The sequence below is a fragment of the Lasioglossum baleicum genome, chromosome 19, assembly GCF_051020765.1.
Source record: "Lasioglossum baleicum chromosome 19, iyLasBale1, whole genome shotgun sequence".
NCBI classification, from domain to species: Eukaryota; Metazoa; Arthropoda; class Insecta; order Hymenoptera; family Halictidae; genus Lasioglossum; species Lasioglossum baleicum.
This window is the reverse complement of record NC_134947.1, coordinates 8,457,572-8,484,932: the sequence shown is the minus strand read 5'-3', so window position 1 is coordinate 8,484,932 and position 27,361 is coordinate 8,457,572. Positions and strand designations below refer to the sequence as shown.

General features: G+C 36.6%; 1 protein-coding gene across 1 annotated transcript in view; it reads left to right on the top strand.

Annotated features, from left to right (window-relative positions):
• The window catches only part of LOC143218567 (uncharacterized), a 362,474-nt gene that overhangs the window by 292,827 nt on the left and 42,286 nt on the right, over positions 1–27,361 (top strand). Inside the window, exon 2 of the mRNA XM_076443799.1 lies at positions 16,263–16,494. Within this exon, the coding sequence (XP_076299914.1) occupies positions 16,263–16,494 (232 nt within the window). The remainder of the gene's footprint in view (positions 1–16,262; positions 16,495–27,361) is intronic.

Below are 27,361 nucleotides of genomic sequence, written 5' to 3'. Positions count from 1 at the left end.
CCAAGTTAGCACAGGGTCCTCGAGGTCGAAAACTGAGATTCGACACCCCGGAGTACCCCTAAATGACGTGTCAAAATTTCATTAAGTTCGGAATACTTTCCGAATGGACGCCTTTTTTCGACCTGCCGACTGGACCAGAAATCGGCATTTCAAAAGTTTTTTTTATTATTGAAAGTTCAGTTTCGAAGCTAAAAATTCTGAAAAAATTCATAGATGTGCGTTCTAATGACTGAAATATGCCTGATGTTTTTGCAGAATTTTCAATGAAAGAGGATAACAGAAATGACGGGAAATGTCGACAAATGGGGTTGAAAATTGGCACAAAGTATTTTCTTTGGACAAGCTATCGAATGGCTTATTGCAAATGCATGTTTGTTTAGGGGCACCTCCTTATACCGGCTGTAGACGTTAGTCTTTACGTAGAGACAGTTTAAAAATTCGCATTGGAACCCCTCGAAATCATCTTGAAAGTCTATCCGACTCTTTGAAACCGTGTCGTCCGAAAGCCAAGCGGGCGCGCGCCACTCCAATCAAATAATGTCCCGCTGCTCATTAAAAATCCATTTCAGATCGAAATCCGGCTGATCGATCCGCATTCGTCGCTGATTGTTTGGACATAGAGCTGCTCGAGTGTCGAGAATCGTCAACAACGAGTTGCATAATCAGCAAGCGAGACGGGCAAAGGCAACGAGCCACCGCGCATAGTAATTAAAAGTCGTTTGGGACACGGTCCGCGGAACGTGGAATCTCATCCGCGCCGTGATTCCAGGCCATCGAATGAACGAGCATCGATCAAAGAGAGAACGGGAGAGCCGGTCTGGGCATTAACGAGTGGACCAGTCAGCGTCGGGATTAGGGCAAGCGCGGTATTGTGCCATTCGCGGCAGATGACACAGCCGGTTGCTTTTTAATAATCCGAAAATTTCATTTCCCAATGGCGCGCAGCCTCGCTGAGGCTGACGGGTGAATCATGGGGGATGAAAGAGATAAAGATCTCTCCTCGCTCCCTTGTATCGTCCCGTGGACGCCATTTTAATCCGACCAGCCAATTTCCCTTATTTCCGGGAGCGCGAGATAACGCGCGGAAACTTATTCGAATCGGGCGCCGAGAAGAGTCGGGGCGAAACGCTCGTGTCCGCGTGTCGCGACAATTAAAATAACAAATACCGGCGCGGGGGGAGGAGGGGGTGTGATTCGGGGGTGAAAATGGCCTAGGTTGCTAGGGCGGGGCGACACTCAGATACGAGTACCAGTAGAATTTATGGAAGCGACACGGCCTGGGCCCCCGATACACAGAGCCCGACAATTCGTTCCGCGCGGAATTGCTGCCGGGAAACGGACCTTTACCGGAGTTCATAGTCGCGCGTAATTGCGTGACGCAGTTTTATGAAAGGCATACCTTCGAGGCGCGGGCCCTCCGTTATTCGCGGATGTTTCGCAATATCGTGTTACGCGGCCGGGCACATTTTTCAGCCGGGTAACTGCCGCATGCCGCGTCCTCGCAGCGCAGCGTCTCGCAGTCGTTCCTAACCGGAATATCGTGCGATGTAACTACCCGCGCCGAGTTCCATTCCGCGGCTTCGCTATTGTTCGCGAATACTGGACGCGCGGTCAAATGTTGTCTTTAATGCGCGGAGTCGGCCGCAATCTCAGCTACCGAAAATGTTCTACGCTTGTCGGATTAGTACCGCCGCGAACAACCACCGACGACTGTGAAAACTCGAACTGCCTGCTCCGCGATAGGCGAATCAAAGTTGCGCATAGTACGGCTCTGCTGGACAAAATTAAAAGTAAACCGGATTTTATGCGCTCGCGACAGAAACGAGTTGGTGCAATTTGAAACAGTAACAACATTTAGAGAATATAAGAATACTAATCCAGGGTGTTCGGTCACAGGTGAGCCGAATATACTACTATAAAACGAAAATGAACAGTCAGAAATTGCGATTTCGGATTCGTTTTCTAGTTACTAACAGTTAAAAATATCCTCAAAATGCGGCAACCTGATATCAACACAGGTGTACTGTTGTGAGCTGACGAGAAGATCCCCGGGGGGGCACAGAGGCAAGAGGGGTCTCCAGCTAGCGCCGCCTACCCCCACCTCTGACGGTCCCGTACTCGCCGCGTGACCACGCCCTTTCAGCTGCTACGTCACACGACGCATAGTAGTAGGATTCCCGTATTTACAGAGGGCTACGATGTTTCACGACTTACAGCCAATATTCAATGCCGTGAATACGAGGATCCTATTGCAGTCATGAAAAGTGACAATTTACACAAGGAGAATGCAAAGCCTTCGCGTCACAGATTTAGTTGAGACTTTACAGAGTTACAGATCTCTTTCCCCTGATTACGAATATACCCCATTATAGAGGCAACTATTCAGTAATTTTCAAGATATTTGCAAATTAAAGTTTTGTGGACGCAACATGTCAGTTTACATAATTCACTCTTTTACTAATTGTAAGTAATGGTGTGGCGTAGCGGCAGCGATCTGAACTGCTATGCCGTGGACTCGGGTCGTCGTGGTAACTTTTTTTATACTTTTTTTTTTAGCTTTTTACATTAGAGACAGAGAGCGAGAGAGCGGGACAGAGAGAGCGAGAGAGAGCGGGAGAGAGAGAGAGAGAGCGGGAGAGAGAGAGCTTATAATATATATACGATTATTAATATGTGCTGTAGAATGTTAATGTCAATACTGATTTGAACATTTTATAATAAGAATAGGAAAATAAGAAAGTTTTACGTCATGACAATTTTTCAGCACTATTCTGAATTTTGTGCCTACGCCGTTGAGTACCCTCACTGAGTACCCTAGGGTACGTCTGATTCCCTCTCTTCGTCACGCGACTCGAGTAGTGGGGGTGACTGCGTCGGCCAATAGAACGCTCTAGTCGAAACTGCGTGTGAGCCTAGGCGCCCCCCCTCCAAGCCAACCAATCGGGTGCGCATTCTTGCCTACGTCACCGCATTCCTGCCAGGGATCTTCTCGTCAGCTCACAACAGTACACTACTGTAAGAAAGAGTGTAAACTAGTGGGACGGGAACGGGGCAAGAAGGGCATTGCGGACGCTTCCGCCGTTCATAGGCGTAGGAACAGATATTGCTGCTATGCATTTCTACTATGGTAATTTGTAAATAACTAATAACGGGCGCGCGATTTTATTCCGCGGCCAGTTATTCGTCGGTCACAAATAAATACTTATTTAGTCATTATACCTGACCCAAAAATAAAAATAACTTTCAAATAATCGATTTTAAGGCTTAAAATAGAGGTAGGTAGCAATTTCAAGAAGAAAAAAAAATGTCGGAAGCGGGACACGAACCAGCAACCTACCGATTACTATTAAAAACTCGAATGGATAAGATGGTCACAAATAAATACTTATTTACTCATTATACCTTATCCAAAAATAAAAATAACTTTCAAATAATCGATTTTGAGGCTTAAAATTGAGGTAGGTATCAATTTCAAGAAGAAAAAAAAAATGTCGGAAGCTGGACCCGAACCAGCAACCTACCGATTACTATTAAAAACTAGAATGGATAAGATGGTCACAAATAAATACTTATTTACTCATTATACCTTATCCAAAAATAAAAATAACTTTCAAATAATCGATTTTAAGGCTTAAAATTGAGGTAGGTATCAATTTCAAGAAGAAAAAAAAAATGTCGGAAGCTGGACCCGAACCAGCAACCTACCGATTACTATTAAAAACTAGAATGGATAAGATGGTCACAAATAAATACTTATTTACTCATTATACCTTATCCAAAAATAAAAATAACTTTCAAATAATCGATTTTAAGGCTTAAAATTGAGGTAGGTATCAATTTCAAGAAGAAGAAAAAAATGTCGGAAGCGGGACTCGAACCAGCAACCTACCGATTACTAGTAAAAACTCCAATGGATAAGATGGTCAAAAGTGCCCACGAAGATTGCGTCAATATAGTTTAGAGCTCCACGCTTTTATTTATTGTCGCTAATGTCTAAAAAAATTATTTTCACCTTTTTAGTGCACTTTTTAGTGCAATTTAATATAAGCGTGGTTTTTAAAAAGTTTTTTTATATATTTTTTTATTTCTAGTTAATGATGTTTAGAAATTCTGAGAAAAATCTGACACAAGTCAAGGATCCAAATACATATTCTGCAATCGGTTTCAGATTTTTAAATTGAAAATCCTGCTTGTAAAAAATCAAGAACCTCAAAAAAATCGAAAAAATGCTGATATCACAGGGAAGTTCTACAGTGACAACATTTATATTTTTACAGTGCCGATATATTGTTGTAGTTATTGTTCATGAGTTTTTCAGATTTTATGATTTGGTGCGCCGTAGTTAAAAAAAAATAAAAACCGATTTTTTCTACGTCTTCTCCGCGAAGAACTACGTTAACCTTTCAATTTTTACGTTTTATTTATTCTGTAAGTCTATTAGACCGCAGAAATTCGCAGACGAATTGGCTATACATACAAGTCGGTACCCTTACTCCGCCGCGGTAATTAGCACCGCGTCACGCTGGTACCTCCGCCACCTTCTTTAGCTGCTGATAAAACAATAAACGTCATGTAATCCAGTGGTATTGTTTAAAATACTACATACGTTTATACTAAATGCTTATATTTCGATAAAACAAGCCAGAATTCCCCCACACGCCAGGTGCAAGACTATATTCCATTATGCATAATTATTGTTAAATGGCAAAAAAAAAAGAAAATCCTGAAACATGTATCCCCTATTTTGGATCAAAGATCACGCACCCAAGTTTACATTAAAATTAACTAACAATAAATAAGAGAAACTACAAAAAGAAATCAAATTTTTAATATATTGTTTAAACAAAAAACTTTTGTTAACATTTTCTTGCGCGACTACATTGCCCATTGAAAAACACACAATTTTTAAAAAAATTCAAATTTTTTCGACCTCTGGTTTCCGAGATATCTCAAAAAGTATGGTTTTCACCCCCAACTTTGAGGGCTGTTTTCACCCCTTCAAAGTGGATGGTTGCCGATAAAAAAAATACGTGTCAAATATTTTCCAAAGAACTATAAACTCCCAAAGTTTTATCAAAATCCGAATTTCGCATCTGAATATGTTCCCTTGTAAGCTCACTACATGTTTGTGCTTACTTCTAAGTGCGTCTCGCCGAGGAGACGAAACTGCGCGAAAGTTTAAAAAACCAGATCTATAACGAGTAGCTAATTACGGAAGTGTCATTATGTTAAAGAGAGGGATCTAACACCGTAGATACTATATGGTTTCGGTCGTGGATGAAAGCATTAAGGCAAATGGGATTATTCGGACGAAGACTCCGCTCCGACTCGAATTTATGGGGAGTTACAAATTCGCAACCACGTTGAAAAGTCTCGGTCTCGGGCCGATTAATAAAAATAACCGAGCCGCGTAGAGCGGCACTCGAGGGAATAGCAGCGAGTTTCCTTTTAAACTTGAAACTCTCGTTCGCGTTTCGTCGGTGGGAATTTCCGACGGGAAAGGGGAAAAGAGGAGAGAGGACTTCTACCGAGGCTGGCTGCTGACCGGAATCTTGAGGCGGCTTCGATCCGGCCGATATTATTTCCCTCGGCTTAATCACCGGCGACCGACCGACCAATAAATCGTCCCTAATTGGGTTTAAGCGCCTCCTGGAATTATCTATACCGCCACCGAAGTCTCTGGATTATCTCGCCGAAGCCGAGAGAGAGAGAGAGAGAGAGAGAGAGAGAGAGGGTCCCTCTCTTGCTGGCGATACTGCACGTCCCCAGATTCGCCGCGATCATAAATTAACTTTAATGCGTCTTGAGCGTTCGAAATGACCTTTACTCGACAATTCGGCTTCTTGCTCCTCGAAATTCCACGATTGGCTCGACACACGCAGCGACAAACAGAGATTCTCCAGCTAACAGATCGCAACAGAGTCATTCCATGCCAAATCGATCATTTTTGGCAGGCACCATCGTCGATTTTCTTCTAAATGAAATATGTTGTAGTTAGGGATTGCAATACCGGTATACCGGTATACCCCGAATATCGGTATTTCGTGCTATTTTGCAATTACGTGAAACCGGTATTTGCTAAGGTAAAATACCGGTATTTTCGGTATTAGCTATAAATAATAAATATTTTTTTGGGGCATCTACTCTTATTTGAAATACGTTCGCCGCTGAAATCTGGATTTAGAAACTTTTGATTCTGATTTCGAAGAGAGTGACAATGAAGAAAATAATAATACAATTGTTGAAAGTAACGAGGACGAAATATTATTAGGACCTTGAATATGTTCTCGCTGTTTCTTTTACAAAATAAAAGCTTTATTTAAATTATAAGGAACAAAAACATTTCATTCAAAGTATTGCCCATCACTAGCGATCACTTTCTCCCATCTTTCTGGTAGTATACGAATTCCGCGTCGGAAAAACGACATGTCTTTTGAGGCTATCCAAGAATCGATCCATGTTTTAGCTTCTTCATAAGAATGAAAGCGCTGGTCAGCTAGGCCATGTGCCATCGAACGGAATAGGTGAAAATCAGAAGGGGCTATGTCAGGTGAATACGGCGGGTGGGGTAGAACTTCCCATTGAAGCGTTTCCAGGTAGGTTTTCACTGGTTTTGCAACATGAGGCCGAGCGTTGTCATGTAGCAAAATCACTTTGTCGTGTCTCTGCTCGTATAGCGGCCGTTTTTCTTTTAAGGCTCGACTTAAACGCATCGATTGAAGTCGATAGCGCTCCCCCGTGATAGTCTCATTCGGTTTGAGCAGCTCCTTATAAATTACACCCTGCTGATCCCACCAAATACAGAGAAGAAGCTTCGAACCATGGATATTTGGTTTTGCAGACGATGTTGATGCATGGCCGGGCTTACCCCACGAATTTCTACGCTTTGGATTATCGTAGTGTATCCACTTTTCATCGCCAGTCACGATGCGGTGCGAAAAACCTTTTCTTTTCTGCCGTTGAAGCAGTAGTTCACACGTGAGAAAACGCCGTTCGACGTCTCTCGACTTCAATTCATACGGTACCCAATGTCCTTGCTTCTGGATCATTCCTAAAACTTTTAAACGTTTTGAAACAGTTGACTCATCTACTTGTAATGTTTTTCCAAGTTCTGCTAGCGTCTGACATCGGTCTTGATCGAGTAATTCCTCCAACTTTTCGTCTTCAAATTTTTTCGGTGCGCCAGAACGTTCTTTATCCTCAAGTTCAAAATCATTATTTTTGAAGCGTCGAAACCAGTCTCTGCATGTCGTATCCGACAAAGCATTGTCACCATAAGTCTCAACAAGAATTCTATGTGCTTCAGCTGCAGATTTCTTTTGAATAAAGTAGTGCAATAAAATTCCCCGCAAATACACTTTATTTGGCACAAAAGTAGACACATTTTCAGAACTAAGAAAAAATTACTTTGTTTACACTAAAGTGAACTACCATACACTGAAATTTAAGGTTAGATACACTACTGCCTTGTATGTGTGTTACCATTCGAAATTTCACGAACGGGGTACTGCTACTGCCATCTTTGAAGAAACAGCGAGAACTTATTCAAGGTTAACTTACCAAGGATTGCTTCCTATAATTAAGAAAATTTGAAAAGTTGTTAAAATATTTAAACGTTCCCCTACTAAAAATTCCGTTTTACAAAAAGATATACTTACTGAAATAAAAAAAGAGGTTAACTTACCAAGGATTGCTTCCTATAATTAAGAAAATTTGAAAAGTTGTTAAAATATTTAAACGTTCCCCTACTAAAAATTCCGTTTTACAAAAAGATATACTTACTGAAATAAAAACAGAACTTATGCTAATGTTAGATTCTAAAACACGCTGGAACAGTTTGTTATTAATAATTGACTTAAATTTACAAATTAATTTTTCCGATAGTGAATTCGATTTAATATCAAAAACTGTATCAGCTCTGCTTCCAATAAAGCTGACTGTGGAAGCATTATGTCGGAAGGATTCCAACTTATTAACAGCGAATGCAGCAATAAATTTTATGTTGCAATCACTTAAAGATCAGGACACGCCACTGTCTGAGGAATTATACAGTGCATCGAAAATTCGTATACAGGAAAGGCATAGTGAACTAGAAAATATTTTAAGGTATTTACATCATTATAACGACTTTAAAAAAGAAAACGGAAAGGAAGAAAAGAAGCTAACAAGGTCAAACTTAATTAAGTTCGTCGTCAATTTCCACAAAAACATTTACGAAAACCAAACACAAACCTATCCAGAAGAATTCGTTGAAGATGATGTTGATGTTAATATCAACAAAGAATTGTCTCCCGCGAGAAGAAATTACAATTAGCTATAAATAAAAAAATTGCCACGAACAATAATACAAAAAATAGATTTATCCAAAATCCGTCAGACGAGAGACCGAGTTGTTGGAAGATGATGGTCACCGAGGAAAAAATTAAGAGAAAGTATATCGCTCATTATCAACAGTACCACCAACCAGCGTGGATGCGGAAAGAGCATTTTCAACTGCAGATAATTTGTGCAGAAAAATACGTTCAAGGCTTAATGACAGTTCAATAGATGCATTATGTTTTTTACAATCACATTTCAAAAGTACGAAGTTAATAAATTAGTTAATGTTTTTTTCTATTAAACAACTGTGTTTTTGTACCTTCATGAAAATTCCTAATACCGGTACAACGTTTAAAAAAATACCGAATACCGGTATTGTATTTTTAGTCCGGTATTGCAAACCCTAGTTGTAGTCCATGTGAAATTAGGGGGGGGGGATTAAGTAATTGAATGAACGTAATCAATGAACGTAAAATGGACGTCTTTCAGACGCCCTGTGCTATCTTAGTACCATTTCTACGTCATTATAAAATGATAAAAATAAAATGAAATAAAAATAAAATTAAATGTTACATCAAAATCGAACTTTCAACCTCGGTCTCCCCTATACGACTCAAGCGTCGAGTATCGATCGTCGATCGTGGAATTACAATTGAAAACAGCTCAGAACTGTCTACGAGAGAAACCGCGAAATTACTCGGTCGACCGGCGCGGCGCGGCGCAGTCGATCGACCGGTAATCCCAGGAAGCCGTAGAATTAAATTCGGTTCCAATAATTATGCAAATTACGCCTACGAATCTGATTTCGGGCTAATATCCGATTTAAAAACGCATCAAATTTCGCGCGGCCCGCCTTCCGATCCAGAAAACTTGATATTTAAATTGGAACAACGAAATGTCGGGATAGGGGATCGAGATACGGACGTTCCGTGACGAATTTTATATTTCAAAGATTCGATCAGGCGGCGTGTATCGGGAGGGACTGGCTTGAATGCCCGCGAAGATTGAAACCGAATATTTTACATGAAAATTACAAAAATTTTGTTTCCCTGCGAAACATTTTGTAACATTGGAGAAATTAATTTTAACATTGCCAGAAGAAAATGTAACCAGAGTTGGGCAAAAATTTAATCAACGATTGGCGACTGAATTTCTACTTCAATCGTTAATCGCAATTAACAATTAATCTCCTCGTTTAGTCGTTAATTGTGGTTAACGATTAAATACTTATTGATAGTTAATTGCGATTAACGATTAAATTTCTACTTTAGTCGTTAATTACGATTAACGATTATAATTACACTGTCCAACAAATTTCAACTTTTTAAAAGTATTTCGATTCTCACTATGCGATTCTTATAGAGTTTTCCGCGCTGATTCCAAATCTGGTTTTAATTTTTTTCCTATACGTCCAGTTTTTGAGAAAATGGAGTTTAAAAAAAAGACATATTTTTCAACTTTAAACAAATATTGCGATGTTATTATAAAAGATATTGAATTGTTCTTTACAGCAAAAGATTCTGTAGACTTTCCCGAATATATATTAATACATTATGATTGTTTAAACATGTTTAAACAATGATTAAAGACGGAGATGCACCACTTTTGCACCAATTTTTGCGGATATTTTCGAATTTATCTCAAAAAATAAGGGTCCAGCGAAAAATTGAACTATACCACGCGAAAGAGCAGACTTTTATCTTGAGAAACCCCCCTGTGAAGTTTGCATGGTCGACGTTTTCTTCGAACCAGAAAGCAAAATATCTTCGCCCGACATGAGTTGTCACCAGTGGCGCTCACCACCAGAACGGTCGTTCGCCGCTCCGTATCCCGTCGCTGCGCCGTATCCCGTCCTGAGCGCCACTGGCAGAAACTCATGTCGCGCGAAGATATTTTGCTTTCTGGTTCGAAAAAAAACGTCGACCATGCAAACTTCACAGGGGGGTTTCTCAAGATAAAAGTCTGCTCTTTCGCGTGGTATAGTTCAATTTTTCGCTAGACCCTTATTTTTTGAGATAAATTCGAAAATATCTGCAAAAATTGGTGCAAAAGTGGTGCATCACCGTCTTTAATCATTGTTTAAACATGTTTAAAGAATCTTTTGCTGTAAAGAACAATTCAATATCTTTTATAATAACATCGCAATATTTGTTTAAAGTTGAAAAATATGTCTTTTTTTTAAACTCCATTTTCTCAAAAACTGGACGTATAGGGAAAAAATTAAAACCAGATTCGGAATCAGCGCGGAAAACTCTACAAGAATCGCATAGTGGGAATCGAAATACTTTTTGGCTGTTGGACAGTGTTATTAATCGTCAATCGGATAATCGATTAATGATAAACTGCTGTTTCGAAATGAAATACGTAATCAGAACTGTATGAATACTGAAAAAAAATGTAAGCTGAGTTTAGGTGTATTGTCATTTGGTCTATAATACAAACTCTGTTCACGTGCTTTTATGTGTTTGAAGTTATTATTCCTAGAAAACTACGACCATGTTTTTGTTGAAACATGTTTTTGTTGAAATATATTATTATTTCTATCAATTATCCATCCGCTCTCTCTGCTCCTTCTCTCTGTCTCTCTCTCTCCCTCCTAATTACAATTTATGGATAGACCGTGAGGCGATTAACTTCAACAATTGATTAAATCATCCGATTTTTCGATGATTCCTTTTTTTAATCAACGATTGACGATTAAATCAATCGATTGAACGAATCGCCGATTTTTCGACGATTTCTTCATTTCATCAACGATTGACGATTAACTTTATCAATCGATTGAATCAATCGTCGATTCTTCGACGATCTCTTTTTTTAATCGTACACGTTAATCAATCAATCATGATTAACATTTTAATGGATTAATGCCCAACTCTGAATGTAACAAAAATAGGATTACTGTTCAAGCAGTGGATGGAATTATAAATGTTAATTTAACGACCATGTATTCAACAAAACATAATACAAGCAACACAAACGATGATCAATCAATGAATGAGAAATTTCCAACCAAATTCAATACATACATTTTTGCCTCTCATTACGTTTCTTGCAACAGAGTGTGCATAATAGCAGGTAATGTGTGTGCAATAGTGTGCACTAGTGTGCGTGTAATTTATGAAAATCAATTATTGTTGTGGAGTAACTTATGCATGAGACTTATTCTTTTTATTGCAAACGAAATGATGGATAGGTGCGATGAGTAGACTGCAGATGTTTATGCATTCCCTCATTTTTCTAGACAAATTTCAAGAAAGCGTTCTAAATCTAAAACAAATAAAAATTGTACAAAATTCTTTAGAATTTTATATTCTAGCCTTTTTTTTGAAAATTTTCATAAGCTATAAATGCATAAAGATCCGCAGTCTGCTGGCGAGAATGAGAAAGAAACATAATGAATGAAAGGCAAAAATGTATGAAGTGAGACATTAGTGTGCACGAAGGAGCATTCTGTTTAAAAATTTCTCATTCGTTGATTGACCATTGTATGTATTGCATGTATTATATAATATTATGTTAAATACGTGGCCGTTATATTAACATATTTATAATTCCATCCACTGCTGGAACAATTACACGAGTCGTTTTCTTCTTCCTTTCTTTTTTGTATGACATTATAGGGGGTATTTCACCTAACTTGACAACTCTAAATATCTTTGTTGTTTTTAAAGACACGTCGAATGTCTGAAGGACAAAGTTGATTGGTAAAATGGGGCTCATACGATACATAAAAAAATGTTTGTTTTTATGTAATTTTCTTTAGAGATACGAAGGTCACCTTCATTTTTTAAAATGGAATGAGGTATTTTTTAATACATCAATCGATGTAGCTGGAAATTTCTTATAAAAAAGTACTAACCTATGTATGTCGAAAAGTTAGTAGTTCAGGAGATATTTCAATTTAAATAACTCTAAAACACCATTACTTTTACAGTTATTTAAATTGAAATATCTCCTGAACTACTAACTTTTCGGCATACATAGGTTTAGTACTTTTTTATAGCGAATTTCCAGTTGCATCGATTGATGTATTAAAAAATACCTCATTCCATTTAAAAAAATGAAGGTAACCTTCGTATCTCTGAAAAATATTACATAAAAACAAAAAATTTTTTTGGTGTCGTATAAGCCCCACTTTACCATTCAACTTTGTCCTTCAGACATTTGACGTATCTTTGAAAACAACAAAGATATTTAAGGTGGTCAAGTTAGGTGAAATACCCGGTATAGAAATAGGGTACGAAATGTTTCACTGTGTACTTTATAAATGATTTTCCTAATAAATCTTATTGATTATTCAGCCTTAGAGAAATTATTTTAAAACAGACGGACACATAAACTTCCCCCCATATCTGCGTCATTAGCACAGACTTTAGTATTCAGACGGTCTCAAAAAATCGATAACTTTTTTAACATTGGACTGTACGATTTGGACTTTTTTAAGAAGTTAGAGCAAGTGGTGTTTACTATACAATGTGAATTAACTATACAATGTATACGATGTGAAAAGAAATTTTTCCAGAAATTGCAATTGGTCGGAGTTGTAGAGAAATTACTGAAAGTTGCATTTTACAACTTTTTTATGTCGGTCTACATAGAAAATTTAAAAAATACATTTTATTGACCTGTGTCAATTATATGCATTGTGAAAAGATGATCGAAATCAGTCGATGGAAAAAGGGACAACAGACATTGGGAGATGTAAGAATCCCTAGATTTATTGCAATTAGAGGCCGAAAATCGTGAAAAAACGCAATCTTTTTTTGTTTTGTTTTTTCTGTTTGAATATAACAAAATAAATTGATGATAACAGCTTTATTTTTCATCTTTCCATTCGATAGAAATGATTTAATGGTCGATGCAGAAAAAAACAACAGACATTAGAAGATGTAAGAATCCCTAGATTTATTGCAATTAGAGGCCGAAAATCGTGAAAAACTGCAATCTTTTTTTGTTTTGTTTTTTCTGTTCGAATATAACAAAATAAATTGATGACAATAGCTTTATTTTTCATCTTTCCATTCGATAGAAATGATTTAATGGTCGATGCAGAAAAAAACAACAGACATTAGAAGATGTAAGAATCCCTAGATTTATTGCAATTAGAGGCCGAAAATCGTGAGAAACTGCAATCTTTTTTTGTTTTGTTTTGTTTTTTTCTGTTTGAATATAACAAAATAAATTGATGACAATAGCTTTATTTTTCATCCTTCCATTCGATAGAAATGATTTAATGGTCGATGCAGAAAAAAACAACAGACATTAGAAGATGTAAGAATCCCTAGATTTATTGCAATTAGAGGCCGAAAATCGTGAGAAACTGCAATCTTTTTTTGTTTTGTTTTTTCTGTTTGAATATAACAAAATAAATTGATGACAATAGCTTTATTTTTCATCTTTCCATTCGATAGAAATGATTTAATGGTCGATGCAGAAAAAAACAACAGACATTAGAAGATGTAAGAATCCCTAGATTTATTGCAATTAGAGGCCGAAAATCGTGAGAAACTGCAATCTTTTTTTGTTTTGTTTTGTTTTTTTCTGTTTGAATATAACAAAATAAATTGATGACAATAGCTTTATTTTTCATCCTTCCATTCGATAGAAATGATTTAATGGTCGATGCAGAAAAAAACAACAGACATTAGAAGATGTAAGAATCCCTAGATTTATTGCAATTAGAGGCCGAAAATCGTGAGAAACTGCAATCTTTTTTTGTTTTGTTTTTTCTGTTTGAATATAACAAAATAAATTGATGACAATAGCTTTATTTTTCATCTTTCCATTCGATAGAAATGATTTAATGGTCGATGCAGAAAAAAACAACAGACATTAGAAGATGTAAGAATCCCTAGATTTATTGCAATTAGAGGCCGAAAATCGTGAAAAACTGCAGTCCTTTTTTGTTTTGTTTTTTCTGTTCGAATATAACAAAATAAATTGATGACAATAGCTTTATTTTTCATCTTTCCATTCGATAAAAATGATTTAATGGTCGATGCAGAAAAAAACAACAGACATTAGAAGATGTAAGAATCCCTAGATTTATTGCAATTAGAGGCCGAAAATCGTAAAAAACTGCAATCTTTTTTTGTTTTGTTTTTTCTGTTTGAATATAACAAAATAAATTGATGACAATAGCTTTATTTTTCATCCTTCCATTCGATAGAAATGATTTAATGGTCGATGCAGAAAAAAACAACAGACATTAGAAGATGTAAGAATCCCTAGATTTATTGCAATTAGAGGCCGAAAATCGTGAGAAACTGCAATCTTTTTTTGTTTTGTTTTTTCTGTTTGAATATAACAAAATAAATTGATGACAATAGCTTTATTTTTCATCTTTCCATTCGATAGAAATGATTTAATGGTCGATGCAGAAAAAAACAACAGACATTAGAAGATGTAAGAATCCCTAGATTTATTGCAATTAGAGGCCGAAAATCGTGAAAAACTGCAGTCCTTTTTTGTTTTGTTTTTTCTGTTCGAATATAACAAAATAAATTGATGACAATAGCTTTATTTTTCATCTTTCCATTCGATAAAAATGATTTAATGGTCGATGCAGAAAAAAACAACAGACATTAGAAGATGTAAGAATCCCTAGATTTATTGCAATTAGAGGCCGAAAATCGTAAAAAACTGCAATCTTTTTTTGTTTTGTTTTTTCTGTTTGAATATAACAAAATAAATTGATGACAATAGCTTTATTTTTCATCCTTCCATTCGATAGAAATGATTTAATGGTCGATGCAGAAAAAAACAACAGACATTAGAAGATGTAAGAATCCCTAGATTTATTGCAATTAGAGGCCGAAAATCGTGAGAAACTGCAATCTTTTTTTGTTTTGTTTTTTCTGTTTGAATATAACAAAATAAATTGATGACAATAGCTTTATTTTTCATCTTTCCATTCGATAGAAATGATTTAATGGTCGATGCAGAAAAAAACAACAGACATTAGAAGATGTAAGAATCCCTAGATTTATTGCAATTAGAGGCCGAAAATCGTGAAAAACTGCAATCTTTTTTTGTTTTGTTTTTTCTGTTCGAATATAACAAAATAAATTGATGACAATAGCTTTATTTTTCATCTTTCCATTCGATAGAAATGATTTAATGGTCGATGCAGAAAAAAACAACAGACATTAGAAGATGTAAGAATCCCTAGATTTATTGCAATTAGAGGCCGAAAATCGTGAGAAACTGCAATCTTTTTTTGTTTTGTTTTTTCTGTTTGAATATAACAAAATAAATTGATGACAATAGCTTTATTTTTCATCCTTCCATTCGATAGAAATGATTTAATGGTCGATGCAGAAAAAAACAACAGACATTAGAAGATGTAAGAATCCCTAGATTTATTGCAATTAGAGGCCGAAAATCGTGAGAAACTGCAATCTTTTTTTGTTTTGTTTTTTCTGTTTGAATATAACAAAATAAATTGATGACAATAGCTTTATTTTTCATCCTTCCATTCGATAGAAATGATTTAATGGTCGATGCAGAAAAAAACAACAGACATTAGAAGATGTAAGAATCCCTAGATTTATTGCAATTAGAGGCCGAAAATCGTGAAAAACTGCAGTCCTTTTTTGTTTTTTTTTCTGTTCAAATATAACAAAATAAATTGATGATAACAGCTTTATTTTTCATCTTTCCATTCGATGGAAATGAGTTAATGGTCGCCACGAGCTAGGTTAAAAGGTTAATGGCATGGTAAACGAACTATAATCTCCGCTCGTCGGTTTATAATAATTTACTCGGCGATGCGGCAAACGTGTTTGCGAGTATAGAAATCCTCTGTTGCTCTCGCAATCCGTGTCCAAGTCGAGCCGAGCCGAGCCGAGCCGAGATTAAAGCGATTTCGAACGCGTCATAACGTGTCGTCCGAGCGTGAACGTAATAAATCCATAGAGGCCGGGTTCTATTGATTTCAGATAATGGGCAAGTGGTACGTGGTCGAAGTGTTGGACCACAGGTCCGATTCGCAGAAGCCCGCCATCGGAACGTACATCATCGACTCCTGCCCGATTGTCAAGCTGACGGCCCTCAAGTACTCCTCTTTGAAGCTTTTGTGGACCGAGGAAGTCGGGAACCTCGAATACACTTTCCGGTTACCGGACATATCCAGGACCCCGGGTGTCTGGGTCTCCAGCTCCACGCAAAACGGTAAGAGACCGTTCAGGATTATGGCCTCGAGAGAGAAAGAGAACCTCGAAGAGCGAGCAAGACCCTTCGGGAAAACGGGAATCGGGAATCGGGAGTCGGGATCCATTTCGGATCCCGCGTATCCCCCATGTCCTATACGCTTCCACCTCGACGAATTTTGCAAATCTAGAGTGAACCACGGGAAAACTTCGTCATACGTTCCCGTTCGATAGAATTTCCTTACCCGTGAAAGTCAATTGATCGAACGGATGGCTTTTTTTTCAATCGGGACCGCGTTCTCCATTTGCTTTTATTTCGTAACCCCTTTGTTCTACAGTTTCTTTCACAGCTACGTCGGCTGAACAACCTTTGTCGTTAACCAACGGACGGAGAACGGTCTTGACGATTTCATGGCAGCAATAGTTAAACCCATTCAAGTCTTCACGTATATCAATTTTTCTTCGCCGATTTTTGTACCACGTCTTCGAAATCCAATATACATATTTTTCAACAATATACAGCAGGCATGCACAGCTCTTTGCTCTCAGAGCAGCTCCCGTGCTCCCAAAGTGCTCCCCGTATGCTCTCAGAGCAGATCGGACGTATGGAACGGGAACCCACTAAGCATGACTTGTAAACAAAGCACGAGAGAAGACGAGTGGGAGGGGCGTGGGGAAGTGCAGAGCGCGCCGGAGTGGTCAGACTACAACAACGTAGACGCCGCCCCCACTCTCATACGCTCTTCTTCTCGTCTTCTCTCGTGCTCCGTTTACAATTGGTGGGTTCCCCTTCCGTACGTCCGAGCAAGGTCACTGCTCCGACCCCTGCTCAGGAGCAGGGTCGATTGCTCCTGCTCCCAAATCGTCCACCTGTGCATGCCTGATATATGTATGTGCAGGGTGAGTCCGAAGAAACAGAACACCTAAATATCTCCGTTACTTTTCATTGTACAAAAAAACTTCTTCGGACAAAGTTACACTGTTTGAAAGGCCACATTTAACGGTGTAAGGGAAAAAATTTTCAAGGTAATTTTTTTACAAGATTTCAAGGTCATTGATATATTTTTAAATGAAATGAGGTATTTTTTAATACATCAATCGATGCAGCTGGAAATTTGTTATAAAAAAGTACCAACCCATGTATGTCGAAAAGTTAGTAGTTCAGGAGACATTTCAATTTAAATAACTCTAAAACACCATTGCTGTCGCACTAATACGTTACACAAGTAAGTAAACGACAACCTCAATTTCAATTTCAATGTCAATTTTTCAATTTCGACTTCAATTTCAATATCAACTCTTCAACTTCATCTCCAACTTCAATTTTTCAATTTCAACTTTAATTTCCACTTCAATTTCAACTCTTCCATTTCAACTTCAAATTCTACTCTTCCATTTCAACTTAAATTTCTACTCTTCCATTTCCACTTCAATTTTTCAATTTCATTTCGTTAATATCAACATCAATTTCAACTTCAATTTCAATATCAACCCTTCAACTTCAATTTCAACCCTTCAATGTAAATTTTTCAATTTCAACGTCAATTTTTCAATTTCAACTTCACTCTTTCAATGTCAATTCGTTAATTTCAACATAAATTTTTTCAATTTCAACATAAATTTTTTCAATTTCAACATCAATTTTTTCAATTTCAACATCAATTTTTCAATTCCACTTCGTTAATTTCAACTCTTCAATTTTAACGTCAATTTTTCAATTTCAACTTCAATTTCAATATCAACTCTTCAACTCCGTTTTCAATTTCAATTTTTCCATTTCAACTTTAATTTCAACTTCAATATTAACTCTCCCATTTCAACTTCAATATTTAATCTTCCATTTCAACATCAATTTTTCAATTCCGCTTCGTTAATTTCAAACTCTTCAATTTTAACGTCAATTTTTCAATTTCAACTTCAATTTCTATATCAAACCTTCAACTACAATTTTTCAATTTCAACATCAATCTTTAAATTTCAACGTCAATTTTTCAATTTTAATTCGTTAATTTCAACGTCAATTTTTCAATTTCAACTTCAATTTCAATATCAACCCTTCAACTTCAATTTTTCAATTTCAACTCTTCAATTTCAATTTTTCAATTTCAATTTTTCAATTTCAACGTCAATTTTTGCATTTCAACTTCAATTTCAATATCAACTCTTCAACTCCGTTTTCAATTTCACTTTTTCCATTTCAACTTTAATTTCAACTTCAATTTTAACTCTCCCATTTCAACTCTTCCATTTCATTTTTATATTTCTGTTTCAATTTTTCAACTTCAACGTCAATTTTTCAATTTCAACGACAATTTTTCAATTTCAACGTTAATTTTTCAACTTTAATTCGTTAATTCCAACGTCAATTTTTCAATTTCAATATCAACCATTCAACTTCAATTTTTCAATTTCAACTCTTCAATTTCAATTTTTCAATTTCAACGTCAATTTTTCAATTTCAACGTCAATTTTTCAATTTCAACGTTAATTTTTCAACTTTAATTCCTTAATTTCAACGTCAATTTTTCAATTTCAATATCAACCATTCAACTTGAATTTTTCAATTTCAACTCTTCAATTTCAATTTTTCAATTTCAACGTCAATTTTTCAATTTCAATTTCAACTCTTCAATTTACACTAGCAAGTAAACGCTAAACGTCTTAGGACGACTGTAATGGTGTTCTAGAGTTATTTAAATTGAAATATCTAGTGAGCTACTAACTTTTCGACATACATAGGTTAGTACTTTTTTATAACGAATGTCCTGTTGTATCGATTGATTTATTAATAAATACGTCAGTCCATTTAAAAAAATATCGATGACCTTAAAATCTCATAAAAAAATGACCTCCCAAATTTTTTTCCTTACACCGCTATATGTGGCCCTTCAAGCAGTGTAACTTTGTCCTAAGAAGTTTTATTGTACAACGAAAAGTAACGAAGATATTTAGGTGTTCCGTTTCTTCGGACTCAACTTGTATAATCTCAAATTAAAGATATTAATAGTCCAGTCGCCAGGTACTTTTACCTGGAAAGTATTCCGAACTTAATGAAATTTTTTCACGTCATTTGGGGCTACTCTGGGGAGTCGAATCTGAGTTTTCGACCTCGAGGACCCTGTGCTAACTTGGGGAGGGGAAAAAAAACCACGATTTTTGTTACCTGTTTTTGGTATTTCGCCTATAACTGAAAAAATACGGGTTCTACGAACTTTTCCTTTTCAAAAATGAAAAGAGCATTAAATTTCACTGTTCCAACGTATTTTTTGACCCAATAGGTGCCGAGAGACAGGCGTTCAAAATTAGGAAATGTTTCTCAAAATGACATTTTGAACCACACAATGTAACTTAATGAAATTTTGGCACGTCATTTGGGGGTACTCTGGGGAGTCGAATCTGAGTTTTCGACCTCGAGGACCCTGTGCTAACTTGGGGAGGGGGAAAAACCACGATTTTTGTTACCTGTTTTTGGTATTTCGCCTGTAACTCAAAAACTGTAGGTCCTACGAACTTTTCCTTTTCATTTTTGAAAAGAGCATTAAATTTCCTTCAAATTTCACTGTTCTGACGTATTTTTTGACGGAATAGGTACCGAGAGACAGGTGGTCAAAATTAGGAAATGTGTTTCTCAAAATGACATTTTGAGCCTTACAGTGTAAGTGGTATACATAGTATGTAGATTATATGTAGATGTGTTGAAAAACTAAAATTATGAGCCAAGAACTTGCAATTTCCTGCTAAATGTCACAATGTGTGGCTCAAAATGTCATTTTGAGAAACACATTTCCCAATTTTGACCACCTGTCTCACGATACCTATTGGATCAAAAAATACGTTTCAACAGTGAAATTTGAAGGAAATTGAATGCTTTTTCCAAAAATGAAAAGAAAAAGTTCGTAGGACCCATAGTTTTTGAGTTATAGGCGAAATACCAAAAACAGGTAACAAAAATCGTGGTTTTTTTCCCCCTCCTCAAATTAACACAGAGTCCTCGAGATCGAAAACTCAGATTCGACTCCCCAGGTACTCTGGGGATACCAAATGACGTGCCAAAATTTCGTTAAGTTCGGAATACTTTCCAGGTAGACGCCCTTTTTTCGACCTGTGGACTGGACTATAAAGAAAGAATATGGTTCCCTCCCATACCTTACAATTGAAAAGTACTACATGTTTTTATTTTGCATAAAAAGCCGCGGTTTAATAATAATAATAATAAGTCGGGAGCGGACATGTTTGTAGAAAAGAAAATAGGTGAACAATTACTAATGGCGAAATCATCCAGCAAGTGTGAATATAAAAGACGTCATGTGATAACGTCGCGAATGTAGCTTTCGGTGGGCCAAGGTTTGCCCGAAGCGAACTTCCAACTAATCAGGATCTTGTACGGACCTAATTCGGCCGAGTTGCGAGTAATCCCAGACTTACTCGGAACCAACTCCGGTCTAACCCCCTGAACTTTGTTATGCCAGCTTTACGCCGCAAGTTCCGTATCAGTTGTGTACCCTTGCCCGTCTGTATCGGTTTTAATCGTCGTCTCTTAACTTCAGTTTCACCCTGTCTGATTCTCATTGTCCTATCGCATTCATGCGACACATCGATCGTTACCCAGCTACGAACCTAAATACAACCCCCTGGTCCACTAGACAAATGGCAAACACACAGTGCAAGCTCGATATAGTCAGGTGAAAACGGAACCAAAAATGTATTCTAGCATCGAAGTTCGGCACAACAATGGCAATCATTTCATATGAGAACATTATACTAACCTAATGCGAGTGATATTTTTACAATTTTTCATAGTTGAGAACTGAAATCACGAAAGTACAGCAATGTCATATTCGAACAAGGAGAACCCCCGCCCTCTGTCCCTCACGGACTTAGTTGAGATTTTACAGAGCTATAGATCTCGTTACCCTCATTACGAAAATACCCCATTATAGGGGTAGACACTGAATAGTTTTCTAGATATTTGCAATTAAAGTTTCATAACCGTAAAATATCAGTTTAGTTCAGATTTTTATCAAGCAGTTTTTAACAGCAGCGAGTTGAACTGCAACGCCGCACAGTGCGGACAAATGGCCTAATATTCGGCACTTTTCTCTAAATATGGTTATTAATGTATATATAGGTAATTTTTTTACAGAAAATGATATTTACCAATATATTTAATAAATTTATTAAGAAATTAACAATTTTTATTTAAACAAAAATATATTTTTAAAAACTAACATATTTAAAACGAAATTAATAATAAATGTACCATATTTAATATTAATAATAATAAACTTAGACAAATTATAATAGTATAAACAAAACTAACAAACTTAACAAAACGCTATTCGCTATCCGAGTCATCCTCGGTACTTTGAATGTGATCCAAAATGAATCATTCAATCCCGTGATCTTGCACATTTCTGATTAAATATTGATGAATTTCAGTAAAATCGCAAGATTTGCTTTTTGTTGTCGTTTCTCGAGATATTTCAATCTCTTCAGATAAATCGTCCACCCTGTATAATTATTGCAAAATTGTATTATGCATAAAAATGATTATTACATGATTATTAATAACAATTTCCACCCTAATACGCATTTTTTGCAAAAGAAATGTATTTCATATCGTGATATACACGAATATTGCATTTTTCTGTGGCGGACAAATGGCAAAATTTTGTACAAAAATCCAGTTTACGAATGTGTATGTATTGGTAATTATTCGCAGAAAATGAAATTTAACGATATAACTAATAAATTTAAAAAGAAATTAACGAATTTTCCACAATACAACATAAAGGCAAGGTACGGGCACTTATTAAAAAGTTTATAAAATTAACAGTAGCAGTTAGTTGCAGGCTAAACTATGAAATTCTTAAACTACAACAAGTGATATATCCGAATATGTCAAAATCTCAGGATATTTTTAGCCTTTCTCGAGATATGTTAATTTGAAGTTTTATATGCAAGTAATAAATAAAACCACCGTTGAAAATTTATACAAAAAATAAATCTACTTTATTAAATGTAAAAAGAATGCGCCGCGCCGCACAGTGAGACCTTTCGTCCAAATCAGAGACAAAATCAAAGAACTTTCGATTGAAATGAGGTACAGCGATGAAATTTTTTTAAAAATTAAAGCTGAAACTTTGCAGAATATGGGAGAAATAGGGAGATTATGGTAAGAACGTTTTTTAACGTTGAGAAAATTCGTTAAACTTGCACAATTCCGAGAAAATTGTGGTTTTTCCAAGACCACGCGCGGAAAATTTTTTTTTGAACATGCTGTACTTCATTTCCCGTAGATTTTTTCACGCTGATTTCAAATCTGGTCTCAAAATTTGTCTACGACCTCAGGATATTGCAAAATCGATTTCTTGAAATTCTACATGTTTAACGAATTTTCTCAAGGTTAAAAAACGTTCATACCATAATCTCCCTACTTTTCCCATATTCTGCAAAATTTCAGCTTTAATTTTAAAAAAATTTCATCGCTCTACCTCATTTCTATCGAAAGTTCTTTGATTTTGACACAGATTTTGTCGGTTTGGCCCACTGTTCGTCGCGTCACACAGTGGTCGGAAATCGCCAAATCATTTGTTACAACCAATATTTAATACGTACTTCTGTCGGAGATACGTAAGTTCGAAGTTAGTAGTTCTAGAAGACCGGCATTTTCAACCATAATTGAAATTACCTCTGCGACTTATTATAGCGCTGTAACGCTGGTTTATCATTCTTGCTATTGTTGGGCATGTCCTAATTTAATATAATATTCTGATTTTATTGCTTTATTTAATTTTTTAAAACTCTGGTAGATGAAAAAGAGAAATCTACACATCTGGTACATTTCATTAACGAAAAAGTTGCTTATCAATCGCGATCAAGCAATCACTTTTTTTGGAAAAGGAGCTGTTAAGGCTATTAAACAAGTGTACGTTTCATATTCCAGCGACCTATTGCGACCTTATGAATTATCGCCATTTCCTTAGCGACCGGTAACGTTCCGAAATGACGAATTTGCCCTAAATCGTAGATAAAACTAATTTTCGCAAATGCAAGGTACATATTTGTTATATATTACAATAAAATGCTTCAGATAGTCAACAGTGTAAGATTTTAATTTTTTTTTTTACATATCTTTTTAATTTACTAGAGGTGACTGAAATATCAGAACGAAACAGAACTGAGAAACTTCTATTACATTTTAGTACTAAAGAATTACCTCGCATGCAATATTTAACACTAAAATCTTACATTTTTTGCTATCTGAAGTCACCTGATAATAATTTAATATTTGTGGAAATAAATAATTTTTTCACATAACCGGCCGCTATTTTGTTTTTTGTAATTTTGACTTCAGATTTATAATCAGCGACCCGAAAAACCTATGATGAATTTTGAACTAAATTGGGGTACTCCTTCCTATTTTGACCACATTTTGGCGATTTCCGACCACTGTGCGTCGGCACACAGTGGAAAATTTGGACCAGACTCGATTCAAAATCAAAGAACTTTTGATAGAGATGAGATAGAGCGATGAAATTTTTTTTTAATGAAAGCTGAAACTTTGCAGAATACATGAGGTCCCACTGTGCGCCACGCCGCAGACCCGGGTTCGAATCCCTTCGTGGTAAATTATTTTTTATTGTTTTTTTTCGTGGAAAATGCATTGTCAATGTTAAACAAATTTTAAATAAAATCTTTTTATTCGCTAAAGGACGAATTAAAAATGATACTCATTATTTTATTGAAGAAACACTACATCTATTACTACATATACAAAAGATAATAATTATAAAACAATATCTCGGAAACTATGCGAGATAGCGAAAAACTGAATCGAATCAATCTTATGGCACATTTTGTCAGTTTTAATTTTGTATGGAATGGTCTTATCGCTAGGACGCATAGTTTCCGAGATATCCGCGCTCAAAGTTCACTAATTGTGAGAAAGAACTCTTCAGCACAATTAGTGAACTTTGAGCGCGGATATTTCGGAAACTATGCAAGATAGCGAAAAACTGAATCAAATCAACCATGTGGCACATTTTGTCAGCTTTAATTTTGTATTGAATAGTCTCATAGCTAGGACGCATAGTTTCCGAGATATCCGGGCTCAAAGTTCACTAATTGTGAGAAAGAACTCTTCAGCACAATTAGTGAACTTTGAGCGCGGATATTTCGGAAACTATGCAAGATAGCGAAAAACTGAATCAAATCAACCATGTGGCACATTTTGTCAGCTTTAATTTTGTATTGAATAGTCTCATAGCTAGGACGCATAGTTTCCGAGATATCCGGGCTCAAATTTCACTAATTGTGAGAAAGAACTCTTTAGCACAATTAGTGAACTTTGAGCGCGGATATCTCGGAAACCATGCAAGATACCGAAAAACTGAATAGAATCAATCTTATGGCACATTTTGTCAGCTTTAATTTTGTATGGAATGGTCTTATCGCTAGGACGCATAGTTTCCGAGATATCCGCGCTCAAAATTCACTAATTGTGAGAAAGAACTCTTCAGCACAATTAGTGAACTTTGAGCGCGGATATTTCGGAAACTATGCAAGATAGCGAAAAACTGAATCAAATCAACCACGTGGCACATTTTGTCAGCTTTAATTTTGTATTGAATAGTCTCATAGCTAGGACGCATAGTTTCCGAGATATCCGGGCTCAAATTTCACTAATTGTGAGAAAGAACTCTTTAGCACAATTAGTGAACTTTGAGCGCGGATATCTCGGAAACTATGCAAGATCCCGAAAAACTGAATAGAATCAATCTTATGGCACGTTTTGTCAGCTTTAATTTTGTATAGAATAGTCTTATCGCTAGGACACATAGTTTTCGAGATGTAAGCGGAAAACCGGATAAGGGGACCTTCTACGTGGCCCCCTACACTCCGCTCACCACCTAGGAGTAGGGACTTTTAGTATGTTTACCTCCTAACTAATCCAAACAAAGACCCAAAGTTAAAAATTGTGTTCCTTTCATTTCCCTCTCCCCCCCTCTTATGAGCATTCATTGACTCTGGACTAGAATGAAAGTGTCAAGCACGTGGCAAATTCAACGAATGCCAACAACTACACTCTCGTCCTTAAACAAGAAAGTAAAGGTACACTTTTCCCGTAAACGTTAGGATTCGAGAAGGAATTTCTTTCGGAAGAATTTCATGGGTCATCGTCATTCTTCTTGAGCAAAGGAGCCTTTGAAGAGTGAAAGAACGCGGAGAACGAGCAGCTAACAGCGAATTTCCTCCTCTCGCGACCCGAGTCAAGAGGTTGAGTGGACCCGATTCACCAAATTTTTCCTTTCATTTGTTCCGCTGGAAGTCGGCTCGAAGTTCATCGATTCTGCGGTTCGTCGGCTTATGATAATCGCCTTTGAAAGAACTTGGAACCCGATGCTCACAGTTATCGAGACCCCATTCGTTAGTTTGAGGAGGTAGCAACGAATCTGAAAGGGACGGCGCGGCGCGGCGCCGGAAATCTTGCGAGTCTTATTTTTTCAGGAAGCTTGGGAAACTCGAGAGGGAATTATTCTTTCATTTCCTCTATACGAGAGTCGTGTTTGTTGACGTTTCTGCCGGGAGCGACACCAATGTGATCGAAGAAACAGGTTAAATTGCCAATCACGAATGTAAAGTGTGTCTTTCGTTCGTCTAGCTTGAAAATTTTCTTGTAACTTTACATTTCCGATGTCGATATCAATGACCAATATCTGGTAAAAATATTCCTGCATTGCATTCGATAATGCTAGTTCCGAAGCAATCACAGTCATTCTTGGATTCGCAAAAGGATGATTGAATAGGTTCGTTACGAGAGTTACTCACAAAATTGAGCGTGAAGTTTCTTTTGCCGCGCATCCCCCCCCCCCTCCCCACATTGATGTTCCAAATAATTAAAACAATCTGTGCAAAGTTTGTGCTCGATCGGATAATAGGAGAACGTGCCCCAAGGCGCTTAAACGTTAACGCAATTAATTTAATGCTCGTAAAATCGTTTTTCACGAATATCTTCTGAACTATTTATCCCGTTGAAAAATATGTCAGACAAAATCTGTAGATCTGGATAAGCCGTGTCTTTTATGTCGTATCACTTTTCTTCGTAAAATAAACGCTTTACGAAAAATTCGAGAAAAACGTCGGACCAAAATCCAAAAATTTTTTCTGAAATTTGACAGTTGAATTGTAGTTTCATCATTTTTTATATCGATAAGTATTGGCGAAAAATGTATTCTTTTCTTTTGGAATTTTTTTTAAATTGCAGATTACTCTTTGCAGGAGATTCTATCTATACATATTTATATGTATAAGGGTGTTTTCACACTATCACTAGCCAGTGTTTTTCTTGTAAATAGTAATTATAGTCCAGTCAATGAATGCTCATAAGGGAGGTGTCGAAGGAAATGGAAGGAACATAATTTTTAACTTTGCGACTTTGTTTGGACTAGTTAGGAAGTAAACATACTAAAAGTCCCCACCCGTAGGAGATGAGCGGGGTGCAGGGGCACGTAGAAGATCCCCTTTTTCGGTTTTCCGCTTATATCTCGGAAATTATAGGTCCTAGCGATACGACCATTCTGTACAAAATTAAAGCTGACAACATGTGCCATAAGATTGTCTCCATTCAGTTTTTCGCTATCGCGCATAGTTTCCGAGATATCCGCGCTCAAAGTTCACTAATCGTGAAAAAGAAATTTTTGCCTCACGTTTTTTGCCTTATTTGACTAGCTGACTCTTCCGCACAATTAGTGAACTTTGAGCGCAGATATCTCGGAAACTATGCTTGCGGAAACTATGTCACCTTTCATTTTGTATAGAATGGTCTTATAGCTAGGACGCATAATTTCCGAGATATAAGCGGAAAATCGAAAAGGGGATCCTTCTAC